At 40.1% G+C, this 19,972-nt stretch overlaps 1 protein-coding gene across 1 annotated transcript in view; it reads left to right on the top strand.

Annotated features, from left to right (window-relative positions):
* The first annotated feature begins 2,659 nt into the window (after nt 1–2,659).
* The window catches only part of f3a (coagulation factor III, tissue factor a), an 89,358-nt gene continuing 72,045 nt past the window's right edge, over nt 2,660–19,972 (top strand). The window contains exons 1-3 of the mRNA XM_077508941.1: nt 2,660–2,888; nt 11,711–11,819; nt 11,916–12,109. Of these exons, the coding sequence (XP_077365067.1) occupies nt 2,813–2,888; nt 11,711–11,819; nt 11,916–12,109 (379 nt within the window). The 5' untranslated portion in view covers nt 2,660–2,812. The remainder of the gene's footprint in view (nt 2,889–11,710; nt 11,820–11,915; nt 12,110–19,972) is intronic.

Here is a 19,972-nt window from a genome sequence, read left to right as displayed (position 1 = left end):
TTATCTACGTCTGGTCAAGCTTATCTACGTTCAAGTTTCTCTACCTCTGGTCAAGTTTCTCTATGTCTGCCCAAATGTCTCCCCTCCAAGCCAAGTCTCTCCCCTCCTAGCCAAGTGTCACATGTCCAAGCCAAGAGTCTCTCTCTCTCTCTCTCTCTATCACGTCCACGTTCTGCCAAATCTGTCCACGTCTGTCCACATCCTGCCAAGTGTCTCTCTCTCTCTCTCTCTCTCTCTCTCTCTCTCTCTCTCTCTCTCTCTCTCTCTCTCTCTCTCTCTCTCTCTCTCTCTCTCTCTCTCTCTCTCTCTCACACATCCACGTTCTGCCAAGTCTGTCCACGTCTGTCCACATCCTGCCAAGTGTCTTTTTCTCTCTCACATCCACGTTCTGCCAAGTCTGTCCACATCCTGCCAATTGTCTCTCTCTCTCTCACGTCCACGTTCTGCCAAGTCTGTCCACGTCTGTCCACATCCTGCCAAGTGTCTCTTTCTCTCTCACGTCCACGTTCTGCTAAGTCTGTCCACGTCTGTCCACATCCTGCCAAGTGTCTCTTTCTCTCTCACATCCACGTTATGCCAAGTCTGTCCACGTCTGTCCACATCCTGCCAAGTCTCTCTCTCTCTCTCTCTCTCTCTCTCTCTCTCTCTCTCTCTCTCTCTCTCTCTCTCTCTCTCTCTCTCTCTCTCTCTCTCACGTCCACATTCTGCCAAGTCTGTCCACGTCTGTCCACATCCTGCCAAGTGTCTCTTTCTCTCTCACGTCCACGTTCTGCCAAGTCTGTCCACGTCTGTCCACATCCTGCCAAGTGTCTCTTTCTCTCTCACGTCCACGTTCTGCCAAGTCTGTCCACATCTGTCCACATCCTGCCATGTGTCTCTCTCTCTCTTACGTCCACGTTCAATAAAGTCAATAAAGTTCCTAATGTCCTTCCTGTTTTTCTCCCTGCCGTGTTTCTAGACCTTTGGGTCCATCCATCACATCCACACACCTTCATCCGTGACAGCTGCACTGCTAATTGCAATAAATTAGTGGAAATGTCCGCGTCCGAGAGATTTTGAGCGACCATTTCTCTGATTAATTTTCCATAGGGCTCGAGAGACACCATCTCGCCCAGAATTCAAACTGCTGACATACAGAATTGACCAAAATTGCTTCTATTAGCGCTCAAGCTAAAGACGGGCGAAAATATTGCTTCCGGGTATACTACTTCCGGTTGACCTTGTAATAATATAGTTTATTTTAAATATCCTTCAATTTTTGCATTTTGGATTAACATAGATTTGATTCTTCGTGTTTATCTGGGAATACAAAAAAAATCACAATCGAAAAACAACACAAAAGTCAATTTCATGGCTGTATGTTCATAGAAAACGGCTCTTTGTTTGTTTGTTTGTTTTTTTAAACTAGCTGCAAATACTGAAAACGAAAAATGTCCCAATAGAATGAATGAAAGGGACACGGACCGGGCTCAGTTCCCGTTTTTCTCTAAACAAAAACGGGAGACGACTCGTTTCCAGTTATTTGTTCATATACATCAAAACAAATTGCTTCGTTTCCCGTTTAACGTGTGCTTGCTTCAGAAGGAAAAACGAATGGCTGAAAAGTACACGGTCCCACGCAGGCCACAGCGTGGCTGCTTATCTTTTTCCGTGGAGTTAGTGCAAACTTTGAGATACGCGTTTGTTTTGTATTAGAAAACAAATATAATAGAAATCTACTGTCATAAAATCCAACGCCACAAATAATGGTGAAGGTAGTGAAATATTTTGGGCTACATGCATCACATAAGTTTGGTTTCTTAGCCTGCTTCCTTTGTGATTTTCACTGGGAAGTTGATGAGAGAGAGAGAGTGGCAAACAATGGTGCCTACAAGCCAAATGGAACCTAAAAGTTTGAGAGGCTGCTCATATTCGTTATATAAGTAAGAGAGGTTCTGCTTTGACAATTAAGATGAACTTTTTTTTAATTAAGATGAACAATTAAGATGAACCTTTACCTGTTAACAAAAAGTTTAATGTTCCATGGACTTTTGTTCTGTGAAGATACCGTAAGGTGTTGTTAATATTTGGTATTTGTGGCTTTCTATAAAACAATAAACGTTTACATTTAGGCACCCCTACAATCGCCACACTTTTTTTTCTGTTACAAACTGACCCCGGCCCCGCATCAGAGAAGGGAAACGTTATGTGGCCCTCACAGGAAAGAGTTTGGGTACCCCTGGTCTATATTATATAAAAACTGTGCAGCAAATTTTCAAAAACTTTTATTTTATTTTATTCCCACTCCAGCCGTATGGGCCCGTCTGTGCCTGAGAAATAGCTCTCATTGATAAAAAGCACTGCCCATGGGGCACGTGTCCCAGTAAAAGGGTTCTGGCAACACTGTAACTGTTCGTTACAATCCTAAATATCATGAGATGAAAAGTTGCATGCATATTTCAGCATACTATTTCTTAAGTATATTAGTCTGTGTTTGTGAATGAGAGGCATGAACTATGTGCATTGTGAATTGTCACTTTATGAAGTTCAGTCCATTGACATGGATAGGCGTACGAGGCAGATCTAGCACATTAAATATGGCGGACACGCTTACGTATCCCAGCAACAGGTCCACTGGCTCAAGGCGGGGCCAAGTCCTATGTCGATCGTTGAAGGACTGCACTGCACATTCAAATCACAGTTATCGCACAAGCGTCACTTAAAGTGTTTAGTTGAGTAGGTTTCTGTAACACTACTAACGCATCCCTCAATAACAAAGTACTGTAGACACATTTTCGACTGGATTATACAAACTCAGTGGAATTTAACACAAATGCTGACGACAAAGCGGGAAACGGCAGCTCTGGCGCTGTTAATACTCCTTTTTCTCCACTCAAATGCCGTCACAGGTGAGTCCGCTTCCTTTATTAACGGATGTACATTTAGTTTTCTTTTGAGTGTATTTAACTTATAACTAGCGTGTGTGCGTGCGTGTGCGTTCCGGGCGCGTGTTATTATTAGTTATTATACAGTGTTCTTGTCAAAAGACACATGGCTGAATAATGTAATTTGCTTGTTTGACGAAGAATCCAATCCAGTCCAGTCATCCAACTTTATTTGTTAAGCACTGGACACTACCAAAGTGTTGTAAAAGTGATAAATAAATAGACAGAGCGAGACAATTAAGACACAAATAAAAGGAGCAATGCCATCAGAATAAATTGATTCAAACATAACCTGTACATTAGTTTTCCTGAATTAATTTCCCCTTCATTTAGAATTCATATATACTTTTTATAGTTAACAATATAGTACCTATTGATTATCGTTCAGCCCTAGTTTATGGGGCGTACAAAAAAGAAAAAAGTGAATTGCGATTTTTTGACAAGATTGCAATTTTGATTTATTTTGCGATTTTCTTCACATTCAGCTTTTTACTCACAATGTACAGTAATGTTTCCAAACTACCAAACTATTACTCAAATAATACAAGAACACAAAAGAGGTTGTGTGAGAGAGGTGGTCCTTTTAAAATGGTCCAAGTTAAGGCAAGACCTACTTGGCAAGTACTACTTGGCGCCATGTTTAAATATACAATTATATTTAATAGTCTATGTAATGGGGGTGAATTGCCTAGTACCTGGCGATTTGATTCGCATCGTTTTTCGTGACCAAATGTGCAAAAACCAAGTTAAATTGACACAATGCAACAGACGGAACTTCGGAAGGTAATTTGAATGGACATTGGCGATAGAAACGAATTAAATTTGGACGTTTATGGATCTGAATGGGATGGAATGGAACTAGTGTGACGGCGCGGGATCCTGGAGCATAAAGTAAGTTCTTTCAAAAAGCTTTCTGTGCGTGTGTGCGGTAATCTGGCAATAGCCAGAGAGATATTGCGCTTCACTCAAGGGAGTTTAAGAAAAAAAAAGAAAAAAAAGAAGAGAATTACAGTTATAATAATAACTAGAGCTGCGAGCAGCTATAAAGGGCCCTCGCAACCCGGGCCACGTTGGGGTACTTGCATGTCGGGGTACTGGCATTTTGGGGTACTGTTTCATAGGAAACCGCCTAAATTGTAAATGTTTTTGCCATGCTTTGTGTTTGCAAAGTTTCATGGAAAGGCCAAAAATGATGCACAATTAACAAAATCAAATCAAAATGGTTTGGCATATGTCTATAGAATACTTTTTGTAGGTATAGATTGATAGGTATGCCTCCCAATATTCACACATCTAGCTGAATCATGTAATCGGATCTACGTAATAAAAATGTCTAGAGGGCACTATTGAGACATTTATTACAAATTTCACAACAAATCTCTGTCACAAATATTCGTGTTTGTGACAAGTGTGTGCAAAGTTTTGTGAATTTTTGCCCATGTTTAGACTCTCAAAAAAATTCTTTGCAAACAATGCATCACTACAGCAAAGGCGCATGACAAAATAAAAAAAATTCAATAACTTTTCATCTTAAATATCTTAAGATGAAACACGCCAAAGAATGAAGACTATCTGGTAAGTTTTATCAAAAGTATGACCCCTATAAAAGGCCCCAAAAAATGGCTACAAATACCAAAGTAAATCAAAATGGCGGACTTCCTGTTTGGTGTAGCATATAGCTTTAGAAACTTTTTTGTAAGTCTTGGGCTGATAGGTATCCCAATTTTTACAAATCTAGCTGAATCATACAATTGCAAAAGCTTCATAAAAATGTCTAGAGGGCAAATTGTACAAGAAATCTTTACAACATTCATGTTTATGACAAGTCTGATGTGTGATGCAGTGAGTGATGTCATTTATGTTGTGCACGAGCAAGACACAAGATGCTGAATCCAAAATCCTATATTAGCGTTGGAATTAATGGTATCGGCATGTTACTTCTGAATAGTCACCGATACCGATACGAGGGGTGAGAATCTCTGACATGAGGCCGATTCAATATGTATCTCGATACACAGGTTGCGATTCGATTGAAAAACGATTATCTTTCGGAACAGAACGGTTCGATACGGTTCGATTAAGTTTGGGAACGATACAATTTTCGATTCGATAAGATTCACTTCAATATTCAAAACTTATAGTGACATTTTTTGTTTGTAGACGTTAATCTTAAAACACCACAAATTTTTACAGTATCTTCAAACGTGTTAAAAAACAACAACAAAAATGTCTTCGATATTTTCATATACTGAATCAATTATTTAAATAGACCACAACAAAGGGCTGGAAGTATGACTGAAAAATGTATCAGTTTCAATATTTATTAGTCGTTATTGACAGTTATAATTGTTTTTTTCTATTCAAAATAAGGATCAAGAAAACAAAAGTCTGATAATTTAATTTGAAATATAAATATTTAACCTTTAAAAAGACACCAACAGAATTAAACAGAATATGTGCACATTGTGAAGTATTTCAGAAACATAAATTTAAGTCATGAAATAAACCTACCGTCCAGCCAAAAGAAATATGAAGCCACCTTATGGAACAATAAATCTATCAAACACATTTTAAACCACTTAATATATGCAAATAGGGCTGCACGATATTGGAAAAACATGCGATATGCGATATACTTGTCGAACGTAGCGATATCAATATTATCGCGATATTTAACATGTACCTAAAGAAATTACATTTTTATTATCTAATGAAAGAAAAACATTTTTCATGTGACAAAATAAGCAACCTTAATGTAATCTTAGTTAATTAATTGTAATTATGTCTTGATCATTTTCAACTATTGCATGGCGATGCACATTTTAGTTAACATCTGACTGGTCAAATTCATATAAAAAGCATAGAATTCAGTCTAAAACTTATTGCATGCCTTTGCAATATGCATATTGTAAGGGCCAATATCGCGATATCGATATTTTTTCGATATATTGTGCAGCCCTATATGCAAACATATTTCCAAAAGTGCCCTTCCCTTTTTATCAACAATTTTTGTTTTTCTTTTGCCATCACATTCATTTTTGGTTAATGTATGACATCTTTTATTTATTTATTTTTTATCTGAGACACGATGATGACCACGGAATCACAACTGTTCATGTTTTGTTCTTTAGTTGTTGTTTTTTTTTCGGGGGGGTTGTTCATTTTGAGTTTGATGACGTAATTGTGGGCACGTCTAAGTTCTCCTATCTGCTGCCCATGCTAGTTGTGTACATTGACAGGGAGCCACAAACTGAGAAAAGAGATGCTTGCAGTATGCTTTTAGCTTCGCTGGTGTGTTGGTGGCTGTGCGACATACCTGTGTAGTTTGGATCCATTGCACTGGATCGTCACGGAAGTTATTCTTTTGGCTCGCGGGCAGTACCAACGCCGGGACATACAAGTGCACCGAGAGGACTCGAGAGCCATGGCCTCCTGCTACTGTCATCAGTTGCATGCTGTCATTCGTTGTGACGCACGCGCGCGCGCGCGCTCACACTATCCCGGGACATGTCGCGAGTCCGGCGTTGACGGTGGGCAGGCCCCCCAAAAAGGTGTGTGACGTCTTTGCATTATGTTTACAACATCCGGGGAATGAAGCATCTCTGAGCACTACTTTGCTAGCTCTCTGTAAACACGGAAGTAGCTTGAATAAGTGATGCTACTGAAACGTAAACAAAACAAGTAGAGCAGAACTCTTGCTATTGTTATGAAAACTATAAAGCCTCACTCGCAACCGATTCACAGCCACGCGATATCCGGTCCACAGCTTTACAAGCAATGTATCTAAGGATTCCCGGCGGATTTTGTATCGGTTGACGCGTTTGCTACCGATACGGTCGTTTAGCTCCCCTTGACGAACGATGGTTCGGTCGAATCGTTTTTTTGTCCCACCCTAACCGATACTACTGTTTTTATGCAGTATCAGCACCTCTGCCGATACCAGTATCAGTATCAGAACAACACTACTTATATGTGGAAAAAGTTTTAAAATATGTCATTCATTGAAGGTGCGCCTTATAATGCGGTGCGCCTTATATTTGGAAAAAGTTCTAAAATATGTCATTCATTGAAGGTGCGCCTTATAATGAGGTGTGCCTTATATTTGGTAAAAGTTTTAAAATATGCCATTCATTGAAGGTGCGCCTTATAATGCGGTGCGCCTTATATTTGGAAAAAGTTTTACAATATGTCATTCATTGAAGGTGCGCCTTATAATGCGGTGCCTCATATTTGGAAAAAGTTTTAAGATATGGCATTCATTGAAGGTGCGCCTTATAATGCGGTGCGCCTTATATTTGGAAAAAGTTTTAAAATATGTCATTCATTGAAGGTGCGCCTTATAATGCGGTGCGCCTTATATATAGTGATGTTCCGATACCGTCTCCATTCAGAAATAGCTTCGCGAGCCGGTCGTGAATCTCAATATTTAATCTATAGTGGTCCATATGAAATTGGTTCAACGTTGCCGTGATTTCCCATCCGTGAAATGTTATGGCAGATCCGCACGCACTGGGGAATGCAAGCTTGGCTTGGACAGCTCAAATGAAACAGATGAAAAGGCAGGGTTCCCGCAGGGTCTAAAAAAAAAAAAAAAAAAAAGTAAAAAAAAAAAATGTAAAAAAAAAAAAAAGTCTAAAATTCAGAAAGTTAAATTTTAGGCCTAAAATGTCTTAAAAAAACAGCCATATTTTCATCCTCGGTCTAAAATTTTATTTAACCAAGTCTAAAATTCTTACATCCGCTCCTTACATTCCGAAAAGTGTCTGCTCTGTAGAAAGCAAGAAAAAGAAAGAGCAAAAAATTAGCGTGTTGCGTTGTTTATTATTTGCGTGCTCAAAGTGAAGGTGACATTTCAGGGTGTTAGGTGGAACCGGAAGGCGGATCCCAAAAATGCAGAACACAGAGAGACAATTGAATGATTTATTTTACAAGGGTAGGAACAAAAAGCGCTGGACGAAGCCAGGAGAAAAACAGTTAACAGTAAACGCTTGCAAAACCTGCATGGAAGATAGTAACAAAAATATACCCGAGGGCTACAAAACCGTGTACGCGAATAAACAAAAACTAAACACTAAACACGCTATACAAAGCGGATAACTAAAGACGACGTAGAAAACACGTGAATAACAATTCTCAAGCATAAAGCTGAGGAAACATAAAACTACGGAGCAGAAACGGCTCAACGCGAGAATAACAAACCTTCAAGCATAAAAGCTAAGGAAACAACAGAAAACTATGAATCAAAAGGACTCACGAAGACAACTAGAAACAAGAGACGAGGCTATATGATCAAAAGAATTCACACAAGGTCAGAATAATGCACAAAGCGAAGGCGTAGCAAGGTCAATACTCCGAAGAGGAGTGTCGGCAGTCACAGTCCTTATCAAGGTTGATTGAGGATGGGAAACAGGTGCGGCGCAGGAGGACACACCCCATCCGTCAATCAGAGGCTAATAGAAAATAAAACAAAAACACACAGCCTGAAAGCACAATCACAACAGTATCGGCCGAGGAGCAGGTGAAGAAAAAAAAACAAGTACTGACTAAGCTAAACAACAACGTTCCCATGAGTTAAGCTACATGAATTTATTGAATTGTTTTGATAGCCACTGCTGTTACAGGCAAACCTCGTATATTCCAATAAAATATTTTGCAAATATATCAAGTTGCGTATGCCTAAGGTCATGCTGTACCTCCACAAAAAATGGTGTGACCAAATCCTGTGCTGTGCGACCAACTAAAAATGTTACTCGCACCAGTGCTACCAGTAAAAAAGTTAGTGTAGAGCCCTGGTAAGTGATTCGAGTTTTTTCAGGGCTAATGCTAATCGTGATTAGTAATCGTTTAGCATCGACTAAATTTGTTGGTGTTGGTGTAATATGTGCATGTGTGTAGAGAAGATGAGGAACAATGAGTATTCATATCCACAAAATTCAACTCAGGTTCAACATTACTGGACTTAGTGAAAAAAAAAAGTGTTTTAATTTTTTTGGGGGGGCGGGGCTATTAGTCGGTCGTTGAAATCATTGAAATAATTGACAGGCAAGTCGATTTTTAAAAAAGGCGTGAGTGACAGCACTAGTCCGAAGCACTTCAGAGAGCTGCGACACCCTGTGCGCTCCCGCCCATCGACGGGAGCACATGGTTGGGGGGGTATACAGGGGTGGTGGATGCGAGTGTTGGAACACCGCCCCCACGTCGCAACCCGGTACCGGAATCAAAGCTGATGTGCAAAAACATGGAAGTCGGAAGTCCTGCCTCTTCCGTGGCATATACCCCATAGTCCTTCTGCCGCGGAGCAAGTTACTGCAGCTAGGCGCCTCACGCTCTCAATCACGTACTGTGTTTGTTGTCAACTTGTCAAGCAGCCGCGGGGCGAAACAAAGTACCTCTAGGTGACTCAGTGACCGAGTGACGTGGACACGGCACTTTAACTTATTGAATAGCAGCCGTTTTCCTGGATTTTGACTGATCTTGCAAGGCCCACAGAATATTGAGTTCTAATGCTATTTAAACATGGGACATACCAAAAGAAAGATTAGACTCTTCTTTCGACAGAAAAAAAAAGTATATTTCTATCGTATTCCGTTCTTTAGTTATTAGTGTTTGAATATAGCCATATTCAAACGCTGATAAAATTCCCATTTTTGACCAAGAACTGGGAGAAATGGGCTTTTTGTAAAAACAGACATTTCAAGCACAACTTTGACTTTAAAGGGGCTGTCTGCCGGTTTCACTCAGGAAAATGCACTTTTTAAATACAGGATTTAAACAAACTACTTCTCAATTTATAGATATGGGCTTTTCATAACGTGTGGGGGTGATTTTGTCCTAAACCCCCACACCCCCAGCCTGTATTTTGCCATTTTGTGGTTGTTTTGTAAACGGCGGGACGTTTCTGTGGAAAGACAGTGTTTACACCCCTCCAGCCAATCGCAGAGGTAGGTATGGGCTTTTCATAACGTGTGGGGGTGATTTTGTCCTAACCCGCACACCTCCAGCCTGTATTTTGCCATTTTGTGTTTGTTTTGTAAACAGCGGGACGTTTCTGTGGAAAGACAGTGTTTACACCACTCCAGCCAATCTCAGAGCGGGGGGGGTCGCAAATGGGGCCGGGCGAACGTGTCAGCTGCGTGACGTCACTCCCGCTGCAATTTGAAAGCAAGCACGGATTTTTTTTTCACTCACTCATTCACACATATAAGCTTCTGTGAGTGAGTGAGGGAAAAAAAAAAAATCTGTGCGTGCTTTTAAATTGCCGCGGGAGTGACGTCACGCAGCTGACACGTTCGCCCGGCCCCGTTTGCGACACGCCACCCAGCGCACCAGTGCTAGTAGTGGAAAAGTCAAGTGTAGAGCCCTGAACGGTCTTTTTATTTGACCATTTATTACTGAAAAACCTTCTAATTAGTATATTAACACCTAAGCCTGGGGTGTCAAACATACGGCCCGTGGGCTGGATCAGGCCTGCAAAGGGGTTTTACCCGGCGCGCGAGATGATTTTGAAAAGTAAAAAAGAATTTGGAGTGACGTCACGCAGCTGACACGTTCGTCCGGCCCCTCTTCTTCCTACTCATTTTGAATATGTAATTTATGACATTAATGAATTATTTTCTTTCTTCAAATTTTAACTTCAACTTATATTTTGTAATGTGTTTGTTAAGATGTTCAATAAACCAACCAACCCTCTCTGGTCTGTAGCCTCCTCTTCGCCACGTCTCTTCACCGACGTCGTCAATCCGACAGCGTTGTCAGCGGTAAAGAATATGAGTCATATAAATATTTTCATGTTTTTAATACAATAAAATAGCAGCATGAGAATATGGGACATGAACAAAGTTCAACTTCCAAAATACAGCTCTGGTTCTACTGATGACAAACGGCGCCCTTGTGCGATCGAGTAGTTATTCCTGCCGATGTTAACAAGTTAACACAAAGTGTCTCCGGTGGTTAGCATAAGAGGGGAGAAAACAAGGCAGAGTTAAACCTGTCTATCTGCGCACATAGCAGTGATTGCTCAATGTACTATCGTCTCGCCTCTTCTTCGATGCCTTGACAAATGCGCTCATAAATATTCCCGGAAATACGTCACGGCTATCTGTGCATAGGGTCCATTGTGTCAGTGTGATTTATTTTTTTTTTTAATGCAAGAATTTGTACTAAACAAAATACTGTAACGTTAACCCCTCACAACAAGACCAGCAGAGGTTAAGGTTTTCAAGAATCAGTGGCACTCAATGTGCAATTTGCTTGCAATGTAATTTTTGTGTAAGTCATCAAACCCATAACAGTCACAACTGACTTTATGTTTCATGGCTGACAAGGTTTTGATGCAGAAGTGACTGCTCATACAGTTGCAGGGATTTACTAATTACTATAATTATATTTCTGAAATATTTCTGTCATTCTGAATACGGCAATAATTAACAATGTGATGAGAACAGATTAATGGAGCTATGAAAGGAATGCATGGAAGTTCAACTTCGCATAGCTGATGTTAAGTTGTTCATTTGACAGCAAACTTGTTGCACTGTTTCTGCTGGGTCTTAATATGTCTTGAGAAAAGTCACATTCTTTTGAGGGAACTGAATTTAGACGAAAATAGATTTTAAAAAAAATGGTCAGAAGCGTTCATGCAAGATGTTTAAAGTTGATACTAGATCAGGTCAGGTGTGTAAAGCTATATTTTTTAGCAACAGAGATTTTAGTCATCGTATTGTTGGTCATGTTGCAACTTTGCTATCATTCAAGTATTCTAAATGATTTGTTGCTCATTAATTTTACAGGGCTTTATCCTAGAGCACAGACCGTCACCTGGAAATCCACAAACTTTAAAACCATTCTGACTTGGGAACCAGTACCAACTGATTACTCATACACTGTAGAGTTCTCTATGTAAGCATCAAAAGTGTACAGTAGAGTTCTTCCAATAGAACTTTCTGCTCTATCATCTGATTGGTATTTATTTTCTAAACGTGTAATATTTTGCAGGGTTTCCAGGGACAAACAGCGGAACTCTAATTGCATACGTATCTCAACAACTATGTGCGATCTGACCAGTTCACTGACCGACTTGAATGCCTGCTACGTAGCTGATGTCCTGTCTGAACCCCCACTGGGAGTAACCTCTGACCTCACTGAATTCCCACACACAAGCTCGTCACGATTCTGCCCCGCCAATGAGAGTAAGTTTATATTAAACCAACATCATTAAACTGAAGCCAAAAATGCTGACAGTGGCAGCAGTGTGCATACATTACAAACCTGATTGTAGTACTAGTACAGTGGTACCGCTACTTACGAAATTAATTGGTTCTGGAAGAAAGTTTTTAAGTAGAAAATTTTGTAAGTAGAGACGCATTTTCCATGTAAATGCCCTAATCCGTTCCAAGCCTCCCAAAATTCAGACATAAATCTTTTATAAAGCATGAAAATGCATCAAAACATGTAACAAATACATGTTACAATTAGATTATTGCACAATAAATGATTGTTGTGCATAATGTCAATAACAAAGAATAGAGTAAAGAATAAAAATGATGGTCATTTACCTTTTTAACTGCTGTCCTCATTGTTTTTTGCCCTCTGGTTCATGTTCTCCTCTCTCAGAAGTGTTTTGTTGTTGTTTTTTTGCCTGGTGTTTTGTAAAGAACTGATCCATGGATGTTTTTTTTTTTTTTTTTTTAAAACAATCCTTCGTTAATGTCCAAGCCAAACATCATCTTAGTGAGCAAACACCCGACTGGTGAACACTTTTCTGGGCGATTCTTTTAAACAAATTATTAAACTTCATGGAAACTTCCGGTATGGCAAGGCATCTTTTTCAAAAAAAGGCCCGTCAATCCAGAGATTTCTACCTGGTATGAACGATACGAAATTTAAAAACTGGGCACAACAATGGCTGTCTAAATTACAGGATTTCTTTGAGGGATCTATTATGATGTCTTTTGATCAATTAACTGGTAAATATAACATTCCAAGAAAGGATTTCTATCAATATCTGCAAGTGAGGGACTTCATTAAGAAGAATACTACAAACTTAATACTTAACAGAAACATATCAGACATGGAGAAACTCATTTTTATTTCCAAATGTGCAGGCTCTGTTAAAATATTCTACAATGCTCTTAAAGGACTTTCTGTTGTCAATACGTTGCATTTGAAAGAGCAGTGGGAGAAGGAACTCAATTGTAATATTACTGAAAATGAGTGGAGAAGTGTTTGGCACAATATAAAAACACTGTGTGTTTGTAACAGAGTTAGAGCCACTCAGCTTATGATACTTCACAGGGCCCATATCTCTCCTCACCTGCGCCACAAGATCAAGCCTCACACCTCCTCAATGTGTTTAAAGTGCAAAATTGAAATTGTTACCCTCACACGCTGTTTTTGGTCTTGCTCAAAAATACAACAATTTTGGTTTACTATTGGACAAGAAATGGATAAGATATTTGTTGTTGATTTGGCTTGCAATCCTTTATTTCTTTTGCTTGGACTTGTTGACTGCTGTTACCAACAAATATCATAAAAAATTGTATCAAATTCTTACCTTTTGTGCTCGAAAATGTTTGCTGGTAAATTGGATTTCTGACCATGCACCCTCAAAGACACAATGGCATAAGATCATTTTCAACCATATATCCTTGGACTATCTGACATGTCGTTTGAATCACAAGGACGATTATTTTCTGAAGATCTGGGAACCTTATTTAACTTATGTTGGACTTGAAATTTCATCTATTGTCAAGAGAACATTTGTATTTTGAAACAGAAATTTTTGTTTTTGGAATGCGAGTATTATCTTTTTTTTTTCTTTCTTTTGGGCCATATTTTTGTTTTGTGTGTGTGTGTGTGTTTTTGTGTCTGTATATATAAAAAAAAAACAATAAATATATTTTTGAAAAAAAAAAAAGGCCCGTCTCGTCGCAACTAAAAACTTACTGTGCCTTCATCAATCACCAATTGTTTGAATTTTTGCACAAATTCGTTGGCCGTTAGTTCATACATTTACGAAAAACTATCGGAACACCTCATGGGCCGCGGGATGAATGATGAGGACGCCGTATAGACACCGATCTAGTATATGCTCATAGATACCTATGGTAGGAAATAACCATAGCCGAAAGTATGTTGCGTTCGGTAATGTATTTTTACCTTTCGTATTTAGAAATTTCGTTCGTAACAAGAGGCAATATTTTCCCGTTGAGGCGTTTCGTAACTCGAAAATTTCGTATGAAGAGATGTTGGTAAGTAGAGGTTCCACTGTATACTTAGCTCCATGTTCGGTGCTGAAGTCAGTGTATAATGAAAGTTGTGTAACTTCAGCACTGCCAATTCATCATTGCTGAGGTCTTTTTCTTCAATGTAAATGGCAAATGGCACTTCATTTATATAGCGCTTTTCCACCTTCAAGGCCCTCAAAGCGCTTTACATTTTTGACTACCCATTCACCTACTGATGACGCAGCATCAGGAGCAACTGGGGGTTCAGTATCTTGCTCAAGGATACTTCAACGTGGTCACAATGGCCTGGGATCGAACCCACAACCTCTGGGTTGGGAGACGACCACCATACCAGTGAGCCATGCCGCCCATCTCACAGCAAGACCATGCACGCTGAAGAATACTGTAGTTCCAATTGGCATATAGTTTTGTATGATGTAAAGCTTGACAGTGACTCAAATTCGGCAAGGCAAGGCAAGTTTTTTCATACACAAGGCAACTCAATGCGCTTTACACAAGGAAAGACAACAATATAAGCATCAACAAACACAGTTAACATTCAGAGGAAGAAGAGAAAATAAAAGTAGGTTACAAATTTACAAATAGAGCATACATTGACAATGTTATTAGGGGTGTTAAAAAAAATCGATTTGGCAATATATCGCGATATTACATCGCACAATTCTCGATTTGATTCAATAGGCGGTCAAATCGATTTTTAAACATCCATATTTGATGGAAAAATATTCACCAAAACGTTTTAGGATTCACATGCATGAAAGAATGTTATATTAATGGAACATTTAGCCTTAATATTTTATTTCAATGCTGTTCAAACAGGAAACTGATTACAACCTGTATAAGACTGAAGTTTCAGATAAATAAATAATACATTTCATACAAATCTTACATTGTACAAGTTTACTGATTAGTATTTTCTAAATTTGAATAAAAAAAATTGCAACAATCAACTTATGAATTCGTATCGGGATTAATCAGTATCGAATCAAATCGTGATTTATAAATCATAATGCGAATCGAATCGTCAGGTACTAGGCAATTGACACCCCTATAAAACATTATTCAGCAAACTTTAATTTAGCATAAGGAAGTTTAAAATTATAATAAAAATAATAATTAAAAAGAGAAAAAGAGAAAAAAAAACATAGTGATTGATTTGATCTGATTGCTGAAGGTCAGGTCTGTGTTTATGAGTACCCCAAGATTTCGAACTTGGTCTTTGGTTTCTAAAGACAGTGACTCAACCTGTTTTTTTTTTTTTTAACAGCAATCCTCTTTTCCCAAGTTTCCAGCCTGTCCAACAGCATATTATGATCAATCGTGTGAAATGCTGCCCTGAGGTCCAACAAGACAAGCACCGATACTTTCCCTGCATCAGTGCTCAATCTTATATCATTCAGTACTTTAACTCATTCACTCTCAGCCATTTTCACAGAAGCAATCACATTCGCTCCCCGGCTGTTTTACTGGATTTTGACTTATTTTGCAAGGCCCACAGAATATTATGTTCTATTGCTATAAAAGCATGAAACCAATCAAAAGAAAGATTCAAGTCTTCTTTCATCAGGAAAAAAAGTATGTTTCTCTATCTGCTCCCGTTTTGCAGAAATTAGCATTAGAAGAAAGCTAAGTTTCATCAGTTTTCACAAATCTATTTTAAATTGTACTTAGCTTTTTTTTTCTACATGGCCATGGGTTGATCTCCTTTGCTCGGCTGCCACCTGCTGGCCGTTTGTGTAATAACTACCATTTATGCAACCGTTCTTTGCAGTTGAGAGGCTGCATCAGAGCCTTCTGTATACTCTAGCATAAAAAACACCAAAAAAACGTATAAATACGTCTTTGGGACACTTAAAACTAGAGCTGTCAAACGATGAAATGTTTTAATCAGATTAATCACATCTTAGAATTTTGATTAATCGTGATTAATCACTGACTTAAAAACGGACTTTTTTTCCCCCAACATATTTTGCCAGCTAAATTTGAAGCGCACCTGTTATGTGTTAATTTTTTCGACATTTAATGTTATGAGGACGTCTTCAAAAATTTATATTCACTGCACACACTCATCCTGCTTTTTCTAATCAATTAATTAATTGCATAATTTAAAATGGGGGAAAAAATGACATACGGCATATATAAACATACTTTAATGCATGTAGTTATGTTTATTGCTCAAACTCCAACAGCTACCTTTAACGTAACCATCCGCCGTCGGCTAAAAGGATCATCTGCGGTTAAAATTAATAGTGTGATTAATCTGTGGTAATACAATGATTAGTGCGATAATTTTTTGCGATTAATTAATTAGTTAGCGCTTTTAACTTTAACAGCACTACTTAAAACTTAAAAAAAAACGTATTTACACGTTATTGGGAGCAAATTAGTTAATCAGAGCTGTTTCTGTACTGTGATGAGGTTGGAAATTAGGAAATTTGCAAAATATTTTGCAGTGACTAGGAAGTTCTGCAAGCAGTTTATTTCCATCCATCCATCCATCTTCTTCCGCTTATCCGGGGTCGGGTCGCGGGGGCAGCAGCTTCAGGAGGGAAACCCAGACTTCCCTCTCCCCAGCCACTTCAACCAGCTCCTCCGGCGGGATCCCGAGGCGTTCCCAGGCCAGCCGAGAGACATAGTCTCTCCAGCGTGTCCTGGGTCGTCCCCGGGGCCTCCCGCCAGTGGGACATGCCCGGAACACCTCCCCAGGGAGGCGTCCAGGAGGCATCCGAACCAGATGCCCGAGCCACCTCAGCTGGCTCCTCTCAACGCGGAGGAGCAGCGGCTCGACTCTGAGTCCCTCCCGGATGACCGAGCTTCTCACCCTATCTCTAAGGGAGAGCCCGGACACCCTGCGGAGGAAGCTCATTTCGGCCGCTTGTATCCGGGATCTCGTTCTTTCGGTCACGACCCACAGCTCGTGACCATAGGTGAGGGTTGGAACGTAGATCGACCGGTAAATCGAGAGCTTTGCCTTTTGGCTCAGCTCTTTCTTCACCACGACGGACCGATACAGAGTCCGCATCACTGCAGACGCTGCACCGATCCGCCTGTCGATCTCCCGCTCCATCCCACCCTCACTCGTGAACAAGACCCCAAGATACTTGAACTCCTCCACTTGGGGCAGGATCTCATCCCCGACCTGAAGACGACACTCCACCCTTTTCCGACTGAGGACCATGGTCTCGGATTTGGAGGTGCTGATCCTCATCCCAGCCGCTTCACACTCGGCTGCGAACCGCTCCAGTGAGAGCTGAAGGCCCCGGCCTGATGAAGCCAACAGCACCACATCATCTGCAAAGAGCAGAGATGCAATGTTGAGGCCACCAAACCGGAACCCCTCCACGCCTCGGCTGCGCCTAGAAATTCTGTCCATAAAAGTTATGAACAGAATCGGTGACAAAGGGCAACCTTGGCGGAGTCCAACCCTCACCGGAAACGAATCCGACTTACTGCCGGCAATGCGGACCAAACTCTGGCAACGGTCGTACAGGGACCGAACAGCCCGTGCAGTTTATTTCATTTATGTAATTCTAAAAAAAAAACTAATAGAAATGTTTTCAAATAACAACTGTATGTGCATATGCATTAGTTTAAAGTGTATGAGACAGGAGGCAAAATCACCCAAATAGGATGAAGCAGAAAAATGTAGACTTGCTGAAAAGGCTTGTTTGAAAAGCCGTCTGAGAATCCGAGGCACTGTGTAGTAATTAGGGCTGGGATGTTTGACTGTCTCACGATTCGATTCAATTACGATTTTTGGGTCTACGATTCGATTCAGAATCAATTTTCGATTCTCAATTCAAACGATTTTCGATTCAAAATTATTTGATTGACAAATGATTTCTGCTTCAATTTACAGATAAGCACAACATTGTCATGATCTACTTCAGTCTGCTTTGCAAGGCAAAATGACAAATAGAGACATTATAGTGTCTTTTTTTTGTTTAAGCATTTATTAATTTTGTATTGTAAGTGCCTTTTTCCACAAAAACAGCATGTGCCTTTTCCCCTTCTTTTTCATTTCTAATTTATGTAAAATCGATTTTTGTATATTAATATCGATTTGATTCGATTAATAACTGAGAATCTTGATTCATTTATGAATCAGTTTTTTTGCACACCCCTAGTAGTAATGTCTGAAAGTCAAGTGGGACTTGAAAATATGCACTGCCGACTAGTGTTGTTCCGATACCGATACTGGTATCGGCAGAGGTGCCGATATTGCATAAAAACAGTGGTATCGGTATCGGTGACTACTCACAAGTAACATGCCGATACCATTAATTCCAACGCTAATATAGGATTTTGGATGCAGCATCTTGTGTCTTGCTCGTGCACAACATTCACTCATATATGACATGTTCACTACATGCCGATCTAAGATATCCTATTGGCCCTTGAATGCTCTGAACCAATAGCAGGACAGCTTTTTCATGTTGAGGAAAAAAAAAAAACTTAACTCATTCACTCCCAGCCATTTTCACAGAAGCAGTCCCGTTCGCTCCCGGCTGTTTTACTGGATTTTGACTGATTTTGCAAGGCCCACAAAATATTGTGTTCTATTGCTATAAAAGCATGGAACCTATCAAAAGAAAGATTAAAGTTTCTTCTTTCATCAGAAAAAAGTATGTTTCTATCTGTTTCCGTTTTGCAGCAATTAGCATTAGAAGAGAGCTAAGTTTCATCAGTTTTCACAAATCTATTTAAAATTGTAAGTAATTGAGCTTTTTTTCTAGATGGTCCTGGTTGATATCCTTTGCTCTGCTGCCACCTGCTGGCCGTTTGTGGAATAACTACCATTTCTGCAACCGTTCTTTGCAGTTGAGAGGCTGCATCAAACCCTTCTGTATGCTCTAGCATAAAAAAAACAACAACAAAAAAACGTATAAATACGTCTTTGGGACACTTAGAACATTAAAAAACATATTTATACGTTATTGGGAGCAAATGAGTTAAGTATCGGTATGGTATCAGTATCGGATGATACTGCAAAGCTGGGTATCGATATCGGGAGCCAAAAAACGGTATCGGAACAACACTACTGCCGACGCGTTTCAACAAAGGTGTGCCTTCATCAAGGCAAAGTTCAAGCTCTCACTCTACCTGTGTTTTACAGATATATGAGTCAGTGACGGGTGGCACGGTGGCTAACTGGTTAGCACGTCCGCCTCCCAGTGTAGAGGACAGTCCAGGCTTCGGCCTTACTGGGTGGAGTTTGCATGTTTTCCCCGTGCCTGCGTGGGTCTTCTCCGGGTACTCCGGTCTCCTCCCACATATTCCAAAGACATGCATGGCAGGTTAATTGGGAGCTCCGAATTGTCCCTAGGTGCGCTTGTGTGTGTGGTTGTTCGTCTCTGTGTGCCATGTGATTGGCTGGCGACCAGTTCAGGGTGTACCTCACCTACTACCCGAAGCCGTCTGGGATAGGCTCCAGCACCGCCGCGACCCTCATGAGGAGTCAGCGGTTAAGATGATGGACGGATGATTCAGTGACTGCTTTGGTGAATATGCAATGAAACGGCCTCATAAAAAAAAAGAAAGGAAAAAAAAAAAGATATATTTCTGTGAATTTCGCAAGCCATGGCAGCACATTTTCTCCCTGTTGACTCTCAAGATGATGATGACAAGTTGTCAGTGTCTTATCTACTCACACACAAACAACCGCGGTCTCCGGGTGGGACGCGAACCTGCACCAAGGGCAAGCGATGGCACCACTTTGCCACTGAGAGTCCGAGCTGTCAGTAAGTTACTTGCTCCGTTTTGTTGCTTTCTCTGCATGGATAATCAATTGAAAAAAAAGTCGTT

The sequence above is a fragment of the Festucalex cinctus genome, chromosome 20 (assembly GCF_051991245.1).
Source record: "Festucalex cinctus isolate MCC-2025b chromosome 20, RoL_Fcin_1.0, whole genome shotgun sequence".
Lineage (NCBI taxonomy): Eukaryota > Metazoa > Chordata > Actinopteri > Syngnathiformes > Syngnathidae > Festucalex > Festucalex cinctus.
Note: the sequence above shows the minus strand (reverse complement) of the source record. Positions and strands in the feature narration are given on the sequence as shown.